At 35.6% G+C, this 13101-nt stretch overlaps 1 protein-coding gene across 1 annotated transcript in view; it reads right to left on the reverse strand.

The window, feature by feature from the left end:
• Positions 1–5: 5 nt before the first annotated feature.
• LOC116475358 (keratin-associated protein 4-6) overlaps positions 6–13101 on the reverse strand; it is a gene marked incomplete at its 3' end in the record, with an annotated part of 18435 nt that continues 5339 nt past the window's right edge. Inside the window, exon 2 of the mRNA XM_032164716.1 lies at positions 6–102. Coding sequence (XP_032020607.1) covers positions 6–102 — 97 coding nt within the window. The remainder of the gene's footprint in view (positions 103–13101) is intronic.

Genomic DNA, 13101 nt, shown 5'->3' on the forward strand with positions numbered 1-13101 from the left:
TGGCAGCACTGGGGCCTGCAGCAGCTGGACACACAGCAGCTGGGGCGGCAGCAGGTGGTCCTGCAGCAGGTGGTCCGGCAGCAGCTGGGGCGGCAGCAGTTCTCCAGGCCACAGCCCTGGTCAGAGCACACGGAGCCACAACAGGAGTTGACCATGGTGTCAGAGGGTGGTGGTTCTCAGTGGGTTTCCAGGAGAATGAGTGCTCTGAGTTTGATCTCTCCTTGCTCTCTCTTTTGCTTTTTATACCCTGCTGAGAGCTACTATGGCCATATGAATAATCTTGTGGTTTGCACATTACTAATAGAGAATCAGTTGTTTTTTAGTAAATTAGATAGTTGTGCTTATCTGGTAAATATTTCTATAAATAGAAAAGGCACCATTTCCTTTTCCTGTCGTATTCTGAGCTATCCAATTTGGTTAAGCCAAGTGAATCAGCTCTCATTCTCCTTCCTTCATCTGATGTGTCTTCTGATGTGTAGACCCATTACATGACATTGTTTGATTGGATTTCATAATTGTTAGCTCTTTATTTATTTGATTCCTGGATAATAAGTTGAGAATAGATTTTATGATGACTAACTCTGCTCTCAAAGAGGTTAAAAATAAATTACATAGAATGCTGGTAGGAAAACGGGATGAAAGATTCATCTTTGGGGGGTGATGGGAGGCAACTTGTGTATAATGAGGAACACTGTGATTCCTTTGAATTTTGTGGCTGGTCAGTGACATATAAAAGATCCCACTGAAATTGCTGTTTCATGTTATTGAATCTATTCAGCTTGAAACAGATATAATGCAATGATTCATTGCTTTTAAAAGTAAAAACATATTGGCATGATGGGTCCCTTTATAAATTATTATTGGCATGTTCTTCAGAGATGCGGATCATATAGAACATTTTTGTTCTATTTCGTTGGTAAGTCAAGACACCCAGTGAATGTGTTTAACTAAAGTGTTATTGAAAGTATATTTTCTCATAGTCAAAAGCTGTTTTCTCTCACAATGTATGTTGGAGATATTTTGCTTGATACATGGAGAAAAGAAATAAAGGATCAAGCTTTAATTTCTGTCCTACAGACACTTAAACAAGACAAATAAGAAACATGTATAGGAAAGAGTTTAGCAACTATTTAGAGAATCCTGTGATTAGTGAACAAAATAACAATTATGTATTTAATCTGTACACTTCCAATGAAAGATGAAACAATACTAATAGTTATAATTTGTTGAGTGCTTGCTATGTGTCAGGAATTTTCTGAGTCCTCTATAATTGTTATCTTGTTTATACTTCACAGGCATTCTATGATGCAGACACAATTTTTCTGAATTCTTTACATCCAAGGTACTTGAGGCCCAGATAGATTGAAGTCACACAGTCTGTAATAGGGAAAGGGCATCTCTCCTAGAGTGTTCAAGGAACATTTTGCACATGAACATTTTGCAGTTAAATCCCTCCTGATATTTAAAAACAATTATTTATAATTAAAAAGATGCAAAGTATGTTCTCATTCCTAAGTGGGAGTTGAACAATGAGATCACATGGACACAGGGAGGGGAACATCACACACCGGAGCCTGTCGGGGGTGAGGGACAAGGGGAGGGAGAGCATGAGGGCAAATACCTGATGCATGTCGGGTTTAAAACCCAGATGACGGACTGATAGGTGCAGAAAACCATCATGGCATATGTATAACTGTGTAACAAACCTGCATGTTCTGCACATGTATCCCAAAACTTAAAGTAAAATTTAAAAAAAAGATGCATGGTAAGAAACCATCATAAACAAAGTAAAAACACAAATGACTAAATAATAAAAAAAAAAAGACTAGCAATTTATATCACAGACAAAGGGTTAATAGTATATAAAAGACCTCTGAGACTGGACACGGTGGCTCACACCTGTAATCCCAGCACTTTGGGATGCCAAGGTAGGCGGATTGTTTGAGCTTAGGAATTTGAGACCAACTTGGTTAACTTGGCAAAACCCCATCTCTACCAAAAAAAAAAAAAAAAAAAAAAAAGGTAAGGTGGCATGCATCTGTGGTCACAGCTACTCAGGAAGCTAAGGTGAGAGGATTGCTTGAGCCCAGGAGGCGGAGGTTGCAGTGAGCCAAGATTGCACCACTGCACTCCAGCCTGGGTGACAGAAGAAGAAGAAAAAAAGACTTCTGGAAATAGATAGAAAATAGACCAACAGCCTAATGGGAAAATAAAATGCAAATATTTTACCACCATATAAATATACTCAATCTCATGCATAATAAGAGAAATGAAATAATATGATATGACACTTCTCACCTGTTAGATTATCAAAAATCCAAAATCTGACAACATTCTCTGGAAGTGAGATGATGTGAAAATAGGCATGCTCTTATTTTTCTTGTGAAGTTTTGGCAATAACTAGCAGCATTATTCTTTGACTCAGCTATCCCAATTCCATAAAATATCTCAAAGATACTTGGGTAAATATATGAAAGATATTGCACAAGACGATTCATAACAGTTCTATTTGGGAAAAAAACTAAAAACTACAACAACACTGGATACAACCCAGGTGTCCTTCAATAGGGTACTGGTGAATAAACTGTGGTGCCTTCCCATGATGGAGTACTATGCAGTTGTCAAAAGGAATAAGGAGTGTCTCTATAGGCTGCTATAAATTAATCTCCAGTAGATATTGTTAGGAGACGATAAAGCAGTGGAGAAAAATGTGTACAGTTGTTCTACAACAATGTTTTAAAAATCCAGGATATAAATCTCGAAAGTATATTTGCTTACACTTTAAAAAATCACAGAAGAATAGAAAGATTGGAAATGAGAAAACAGGAAAGAGGGACTTCTGTCAAAACATCAAATTGTGCATTTTAAGTATATGCAGTTTATTTATTATATGTCAATTGTAACAATGTAGCTGAAAAACAAAGAAAAAAATAATGGAAGAATCAACCATATTTGTTGTTGTTGTTGTTGTTGTTGTTTGAGACGGAGTCTCACTTCGTCACCCAGGCTGGAGTGCAGTGGTGCGATCTTGGCTCACTGCAACCTCCACCTCCTGTGGTCAAGCAATTCTCTGCCTCAGCCTCCTGAGTAACTGGGATTACAGGTGCCCACCACCACGCCCGGTTAATTTTTGCATTTTTAATAGATACGGGGTTTCACTATCTTGGCCAGGCTGGTCTTGAACACCTGACCTCATGATCCACCTGCCTCAGCCTCGCAAAGTGCTGAGATTACAGGCGTGAGCCACCGCACCCAGCCCATGTTTGTTTTTTAAAAATTGACCCATAGAGGATGAAGGGAATAGAATAGAGAAGATAGAAACAGACACTAGATTATTTTTGAATGTATCTTTTTCTGTAGCTTTGACTTTGCACCCATGTAAATATTTTACATACTTACAAAAATATTAAATTTTAAAAATCACTAAAACCACCACCACAACAATGGAATCTAACTGTATATCCAGGCACAACTTCAGAGAAAGTAACTATCCCAAGGCCAAAATGTTTTTTTCAAAAATCTGTTAAGTTTGTTTGCAATAACTATACTGTTGTTATTAGTATTGGCAATATTATTCCAAGATTGTTGTGCAAGCATTATGTAACAAAGAAAATGAGTAATTACATCGAGGAACTGTTATTTCTGGCAAGGAAGAAAAGAGATTTAGGAAAAAGATACGAGGTTAAGTAAAAATCCTGTAATTATCAGTAGAAACGCTGATGTACTTTATCTTTTAAGTAAGTATTTTCTAGTTGTGGACACTGAAAAAGTCGAGAGAAAATAATCAATTTAGTAGTACTCATCATTTTTACATTTCAATCTTTCGTCCCAAATGCCATATTCACTACAAGGAACAGGGGTTCCTTGGAGAAATGGCTGAATATAAGTGTGGGTAAGGAAATATACAAATGAACCTGGAATATCTTATTATATAAAAAAACAAACAAATCTACTAGATTCACATCAGAAGTAGCCAGAGACCAACATGAAGTTTGTTATTTGAGCACCAATGGGGATATGAACTGGAGCCCTCATACTGACAGGAGTTAAAAAAATAATTTGGTCAGCTTTGAATGGTGTTCCATTAGCAAGATTAACCAAGAAAATAAGAGAAAAAATCTAAATAACCTCACTAAGAAATGAAATGGGAGCTATTACAACTGACACCACACTAATACAAAAGATGATTCAAGGCCACTATAAACACCTTTATGCACATAAACTAGAAAACCTAGAAGAGATGGATAAATTCCTGGAAAAATACAACCCTCCTAACTTAGATCGGGAAGAATTAGATACCCTGAACAGACCAATAACAACCAGTGACATTGAATGGTAATTAAAAAATTACCAACAAAAATCCAGGACTAGACAGATTCACAGCAGAATTCTACTAGACATTCAAAGAAGAATTGGTACCAATCCTTTCGACACTATTCCACAAGATAGAGAATTATGGAATCCTTCCTAATTCATTCTATGAAGCCAGCATCACCCTAATACCCAAACCAGAAAATGACATAACCAAAAAAGAAAACTACAGACCAATATCTTTGATGAATATAGATGCTAAAATCCTTAACAAAATACTAGCTAACTGAATCCAACAACATATCAAAAAGATAATCCACCATAATCAAGTGGGTTTCTTACCAGGGATGAAGGGATGGTTTAACATATGCAAGTCAATAAATGTGATACACCACATAAACAAAATTAAAAACAACAATCACATGATGATCTCAATAGAAGCAGAAAAAGCATTTGACAAAATCCAGCATCCTTTTATTATTAAAACTCTCAGCAAAATCAGCATACAGGGGACATATCTTAATGTAATAAAAGCCATCTATGACAAACCCACCGCCAACATAATACTGAATGGGGAAATGTTGAAAGCATTCCCTCAGAACAGGAACGAGACAAGGATGCCCACTCTCACCACTCTTCTTCAACATAGTACTGGAAGCCCTAGCCAGAGCAATCAGACAAGAGAAAGAAATAAAGGGCATCCAAATCAGTAAAGAGGAAGTCAAACTGTCCCTGTTTGCTGACAGTATGGTTGTGTACCTTGAAAACTCTAAGGATTCCTCCAGAAAGCTCCTAGAACTGATGAAAGAATTCAGCAAAATTTCCAGATACAAGATTAATGTACACAAATCACCAGCTCTTCTATACACCAACAGCGACCAAGCAGAGAATCAAATCAAGAACTCAACCCCTTTAACAATAGCTGCAAAAAAAAAAAAAATACTTAGGAATATACTTAACAAAGGAGTCAAAAGACTTTTACAAGGAAAACTACAAAACACTGTTGAGAGAAATCATAGACGACAGAAACAAATGGGAACACATCCAATGCTCATGGATGAGTAGAATCAATATTGTGAAAATGATCATACTGCCAAAAGCAGTCTACAAATTCAATGCCATCCCCATCAAAATACCACCATCATTCTTCACAGAGTTGGAAAAAACAACTCTAAAATTCATATGGAACCAAAAAAGAGCCCACATAACCAAAGCAAGACTAAGCAAAAAGAACAAATCTGGAGGCATCACACTATCTGATTTCAAACTACATTCTAAGGCCATAGTCACCAAAACAGTGTGGTACTGGTATAAAAATAGGCACATGGATCAATGGAACAGAATAGAGAATCCAGAAATAAACTCAAATACTTACAGCCAACTGATCTTCAAAAAAGCAAACAAAAACATAAAATAATATTCTTATTAATTTTTCTCCACAGTTTCTCTCATTAATTCCATAGTGGATTAGAGTATTTGATTATTGGCTTGTCTTATTTTTATTCTTATATTAACTGTAGCTTCTGTATATGAAGTTTTATCTCTATATTTATATGTTGATTGTAGCCTTTAGCATAATACCTTTTCCTACTTTGTCTTCTGCAATGCTTTTTGTGTAAGTCTAACTTGTGGGATATAAGAATTGTGGCCCCTGCTTTCTTCCATTTGCATTTTCATTATATGTATCTCTGTCTTTACCTTTTCACTTTTAACCTTCTGATGCTTGTTGATTCACTTGTGTCTCTTTATAGACAGCATAATGCTGACTTTTCCTTTTCATAAGCCAATCTGAAAATCTTTTTTTAAAGTGAGTTGAGCCTATTATATATATGGATATAATCAATATGCTTAACTTTAATTATGTCATTTTTATTATACTTATATACAATAGTGATATATAATAAGTTATCTTTATATATTTGTTAAATATTTCTCTCTCACCTCTCTGTCTATTTATCTTTCTATCTCTCTGTATTTCACTTTTAAAATTCTAATCTTTCACCTTTTAAATTCTCTCTCTTTCTCAATATTCATTTTGGTATTTAGGAGTGTTTGTATTTTGTACTAATGGTTACCTTTATATACCTCATGAGCTCTATTTTTTAGCTACTGTCAGTTGATTCTCTGCTTACAGAAATATTGAAATTATCTAGTTACTTCTTTATTCCTCACTCCCTGAGCATGAGATTTGAATTCCTGTTTAATATCTATAAGGCCATCAGCAAACTTATACTTTATATATTTGCTCTCCTTTTCCTTCCTGTTTTGGTAGTTGTGCTGTATCGACATTGTCAGTACATAGCTGTTATGTATCACACTTCCTCTCTTAGGCTTATCGTTCATTCTTGTTCTTAGTTCCAAAGGATATATATCGATCCAGACCTCATGTAGGTGTCCTTCCAGTATCTTTAGTCATTTGATTTTATGAAGTTCACTTGTTAATAAATTCTTCAGGATACACCCATGGGGGAGAATATTCACTAGGTTTTTTCATGCTTATAATAGTTTGTTTGTGGCCTTTATACCTGAAGTTCAGTTTGGCTGAATTTAAAATCTTTGCCTCACATTTTCTTTCCTTGAGTGTTACTCTATTATCTTCTGACATTTTCATCAAAATATGTGTAAACAAGCTAGTTTTATTTCCTTCTAGTTGACATGGACATTTTTACTGGATGTTCAAATGATTATTTTTCTTTAAATAATTATTATGTTTTTCTTTAAAATTCAAGGCTTTTATAATGTTACATCTCAATTTTGACCATTATGAGCTTATTTTTCCAGCAAGAGTAGCTATACTTATAGCAGATAAAACAAACTTAAAATCAACAAAAGTAAAAACAGAGAAAGGAGGTCATTATATAATAACAAAGGGATCAATTCAGCAAGATATAACAATTCTAAATATACATATTAGTAAGAGAGTGAGCTTAGTAAATTTGAAATTCCCTTTGCTGCCTGTTCTTTTTTGTACTCTGCTGAAGCTGCTGTGACCATGTCCTGGGTCATTTCCTACTTTATTTTCTTATGGAGATGTTGTGGCTCAGAAAACAAAACCCCAAAATATGATTCTTTGGTATGTTGATTGGGGAATTGTGGGGAACAGCAGCTATAAGCAAAGGTTTTCTCTAAGCTTCCCATCTCTGCCTGAAGATGTCCAGGAAAGATATATAACAGGAAAAAAGGCTAAATGTTGACATCATCCCAGAGAGGCTTTGCCTTCTTCTGAGGGGTGCTACCTGAAAGACTTTACCTACATAGCAAGACAGCCTTTGTTCACCACACATTTCTTCCCCTCACCTTCCCATAGCTTGTGGACACCTCCCCTAAGAATCCCCAAGACCCTATTCTGATGCTATAGAAACTTCAATCATTGGCCCTTCTTTGAGTCTTATAGTTTGTGAGGCTCTGCATATGCGTGTAATAAATTTGTATGCCTTTTCTCCTGTTGATCTGTCTGCTGTCACTTTTTTTCAGAGATTCATATTCTCAGATCTAGAGAGTAGAGGGAAAGTTTAAAACTCACCTATAGAAATTTATAACTCACCTGTTCATGAAATTAGATCATTACTTTTTTCTGGTTAAATATTTTAAGATGAAGGAAAATATAATTTCCCTTTCCTAGTGTGTTAAGATTTTCCAATCTGGACTTTCTCACAGAATTATCTTGCCTATTTCTGTGTCTACTGTGTCTTCTCAAGAAGGCCCATCACATGGATTCAGTCACTGGTATGTACCTGTGATCTGTGTATCATGCCATGATCCTGTTTGGGCAAATTGTTCTCATGATGCCAAGATCTCTTTTGATGTCAAAGAGAAGCAGAATTAGAGTAGGGAAATAAAAAGAAACAAGCTCATCCTTCTGAGTTAGTTACCTGTGTGCAATGAGGAAGACATATCCTATTTGTGAGTCACAAATGCTCATTAGATAGTGGACTCTCTAGACTTCTTCAAAGTATGCACCAGGTATCATTTCCTTTATTCAATTTGAAACTGTTACCCATGACTTATTGTTTTAAAATATGAATAGGCATTTGGAGCTACTCTGAATAAACTCTCACTGGTTTAATATGGGACTTGAGCACCAAAATGAATATTGGCAGTAATAGATTACAACCCATCAAATAAAATTAAGTCTTGATGAGTCCATATTTGTATGAATTAAATGGAGAAGTTAAAAAAAGGAAGATGAGAAAGTTATCCATGACAGTAGAAAGTCAATGAGCAAATGCAGAAGGAATAAAGAAGTTTCAAATCACCATTTACAACCATTATAATAAAACTTGATCAAGTAAATATCATCAATGAATGCTATAACTATTGGGTGGAAGTTTGATGGGGAGCAGGATATTTGCACACTTCAAAATATTTTCCCAATAACTATTTATTATTTTCAAAGGGAAAATGTTAACTTTACTGTGGAGAAACTTGAGAACATACCCTTAATCACGGGATCAAAGTTAGCCGCATTAATAATAGACAAACTAGCATGTGTCTCGTGAAGTCACACACTGCAAGGACACATTACTTATGCAATATTTCTGTTAAAATGCAAAACCTGAATATAAGCATGAGGGAACATCAGATGAACTCAGACTAAGAAATACTCCACATAATGACTGGCCTGCTATCTTCAAAAATATTAGCGCCATCTAATATAAAGACAGTCTGAGCAAGTATTTCAGGTCTAAATAAAGTAAGGAGATATGATAGCTAAATGCAATGTATGAACATGGATAAAAATTGCTCTATAGGGTATTATTGGAAAAATGGCAACATATGAATATAGCATGTATATTAGGTAATAATATTGCATCAACATTTAGTTTAATTGATATCTTTACTGTGGTTATACATGAAAACGTCCTTAGTCTTAGGACATAAGTCTATCTCTATCCATGTCATCTCTCTAGAGAGAGAGAGAAATCAAATGTGGCCAAATGTTGAATCTAGGTGAAGACTATATGGCATAAGGAATTCTTTACTCTTGTAACTATTCTGTAAGTTTGAAATATTTTCAAACCAGTGAGAGTTTATTCAGAGTAGCTCCAAATGCCTATTCATATTTTAAAACAATAAGTCATGGGTAACAGTTTCAAATTGAATAAAGGAAATGATACCTGGTGCATACTTTGAAGAAGTCTAGAGAGTCCACTATCTAATGAGCATTTGTGACTCACAAATAGGATATGTCTTCCTCATTGCACACAGGTAACTAACTCAGAAGGATGAGCTTGTTTCTTTTAAAAAAGTTTAAAAATAAAATGAATTAGGATTGAAAAAGTATTTTTTCTTTAGCTTGTTAAAAGAAAAATTTAGACAAATTAAATTTAACAGATTTTAATTCATCAAAGAATAATTCATGAATTGGGCAGCTCCCAGACCAGCACAGGTTCAGAGCAACTCCTTGGCTGCCATTTGGTTAAATAACATTTATGGATAGAAAAAGGAAAGTGATTTGAGTAGTTGCAACTGAGACCATATGACGTTCTATTAAATATCTGAAGATTAAGATGAAGAATTGACTTATGATCACACACCTCAATTATTAAAAGTAGCCCTAATCTAAAAAAAAAAAAAGAAAAAAAAAGGAAAAGGAAAGTGACATACAGAAAACCAAAGTGAGGGACAGAAATAGCTGGGTTGGTTAGAGATCAATGTTTGCTTTAGTTGAATATGGTTTAAACAATTGGCCCCTGTGATTGACCAGAACTGGGCTGCTGTGGAGTTGGATACTTGTTGGAAAGGTAGGTTACAGTTTGTTTATGTATCCAGTTAGGATACATTTTACTATGCATGGAGAAACCTTTATGCCAAATCTAAAATATGTAAAGAGGCAGCTTTAGGCTAAACTTAACAATTGTTAGTATAATAAGAGTGAGGAGTTTGGGTCTTTTGGAGGAAATGCTGAAGTATATAATAAAATTTACTTCATAGGAGCATCTACTATAAAAACCCTTTAAAAATATTTCTAACACAGTAAATCTTTCATCTCCTTGGGTCTCTGAAAATAAAGGACTTCTGGCAATGTAGCTGACTGAGTTGATACTGACAGACCCACTTCCTGTACAAGTCAATATAAATGCTTCAAAAATTAAAAAAAAATTCAATCATGTAGTTAAACTTGAGAAAAGTAGAGAAAAATTCTCATTTGTCGGAAACTAAGAGGAAACTCAAATGGCAAACACTAGCTGATGTCCTGTGGCCTGTGGGAAGGTTTGGCATCCAGTTAGATGCCCTCAGAATTGGAGGCTGGTGGTTAAAACTCAGGCAGGTACAAGAAATGAGACCTGAACTTATCACCAGGCGGGATCTAGGAAGTAAGACCCTTATATAAAGTTTACATTCTTAAGAATGCTGTTTGGGCAGATTGTTCTCATGATGCCAAGATCCCTTTTGATGTCAAAAGAGAAGAATGTAAACTTAAAGTTTACATTCTGAAAGCATTCTTGTGCGTAAGATGGAGACAAGAAAACCTTAGTCTGCCTACCGGAATTTTATGTGGTAATAAAGTCATGAACAGCTAAACCATGCAATATCACCAAGCTTCCTAATTCACACAATATGCATAGTGGAAGAACCTCAAGGTGAGAAACTGCTGATACTAAATAGTGCGTGTCCTTGAAATAATCAGAAACAAAAGCAAAAGGAATAGCACACAGAAAGAACCCCCCAAAAAGAAAAAAGTATAAAAATAAGAAAGCATTAAGCACAAGGAAAAATAAACCTCTAAGAAACCACACACAGATTGCATGGGATGCCCCACAGGGGTCAATTTCTGCATAAGATAAATGCACAGGCAAATATTACAAAATATGTAAGAAAATAATTTATCATGAGTAGTATAGTAGACATAGGAAAAGGGAATGTAACCCCTGGGAATTGAGATAACTGAAAATTCTGAAGGAGACTGTATATAAACGGGTTTAAAAGGTAAACAAAAAATGGAAATCGGTGGGTGGGGGGCAAGCGGAGGGAGAGCATTAGGACAAATACCTAATGAATGTGGGGCTTAAAACCTAGATGATGGGCCGGGCGCAGTGGCTCATGCCTGTAATCCCAGCACTTTGGGAGGCGGAGACAGGTGGATCATGAGGTCAGGAGATTGAGACCATCCTGGCAAACATGGTGAAACCCCGTCTGTATTAAAAATACAAAAATTATCTGGGTGTGGTGGTGCGCGCCTGTAGTCCCAGCTACTTGGGAGGCTGAAGCGGGAGAATTGCTTGAACCCAAGAAGTGGAGGTTGCAGTGAGCTGAGATCGGGCCTCTGCAGCCTGGTGATGGAGCAAGACTCTGTCTCAAAAAAACAAAACAAAACAAAACCCCTAGATGATGGATCGATGAGTGCAGTAAACCACCATGGCACGTGTATACCTATGTAACAAACCTGCATGCTCTGCACATGTATCTCAGAACTGAAAGTATAATAAATAAAAATTTAAAAATGAAAATCATAATGAAGAAATGGAATATAGAAAATGACTGATTTGGAAAAGAACAATGTAGAATTACCCTTTGTTGGGACCGTCCTTCCTATCACTTTCCTTTTACTTGAAGCCTTTCTTTTGTTTTTTGTTTTTGTTTTTATTTTTATTTTTTGAAACAGAATCTCGCTCTGTCACCCAGCCTGGAGTGCAGTAGTGCAATCTCAGCTCACTGTAACCTGTGCCTCCTGGGTTCAAGCAATCCTCCCACCTCAGTCTCCTGAGTAGCTGGGATTACAGGCACCCGCCACCATGCCCAGCTAATTTTTGTATTTTTAGTAGAGATGGGGTTTCACCATTTTGGCCAGGCTGGTCTCAAACTCCTGGCCTCAAAGAGATCCACCCACCTCGGCCTCCCAAAGTGCTGGGATTACAGGCGTTAGCCACAGCTCCTGGCCTAGTCTTTTTCTTTTAGTAAAGTTTTCTGTTAACCTATTCTCTCATTTTTGTTTTCCTGAAAATAGCTTAATTTCATTACCTCTTTTGTTTCTCTGGGCATGTAATTCTCTATCAGCAGTGTTTCCCTTCACAAGATGTCTCTTCATCGTCTTCTTACTTCCATTATTTCAGTTGGGTTTTAGGCTTCCTGTTCTTTTTGGAAAAGCATGTGTTGTTTTTTCCCCTGTTGCTTTTACTTATTTTATTATTTTATTATAAAATTATATATATATAATTTAAGGTGTACAATACAATGTTTTGATATACATTGTGAAACGATTACTAAAGTCAAGCTAATCAACATATTCATCGCCTCACATAGTTGACTTTGTGTGTGTGTGTGTGGGTGGGTGGGTGAAAACACTTAATATCTACTCTCTTAGCAAGTTTCAAGCATACAGTACAGTATTATTAACTGTGGTCACCATGCTATACATTAAATTTTTAAAATTTATTCATTCTACATAATTGCAACCTTGTACCCTTTGACAGACATCTTCTAATTTCCTTCACCTTCCTGCCCCTAATAACCACCATTCTACTCTCCACTTTTGTGAGTTTCACTTTTTCTAAGGTTCCACATATAAGTGACATCATGCAGTACTTTTCCTTCCATGTTTGCCTTATTTCACTTAGCATAATATCCTCCAGGCTCATCCATGTTGTCACAAATGGTAGAATTTCCTTTTTTAAAGCTGAATAATATTTCTTTATATGTATGCTTTAACATATTAATATTATATATTATATAATATATTATAAAATATATAATATACTATATATTATATAGTATATATTTTATATAAAATATATAAATATATTTAATATATTATATGTATATATATTTAATATATTATATGTATATACT

This window comes from Hylobates moloch, unplaced genomic scaffold, assembly GCF_009828535.3.
Source record: "Hylobates moloch isolate HMO894 unplaced genomic scaffold, HMol_V3 SCAFFOLD_10, whole genome shotgun sequence".
NCBI classification, from domain to species: domain Eukaryota; kingdom Metazoa; phylum Chordata; class Mammalia; order Primates; family Hylobatidae; genus Hylobates; species Hylobates moloch.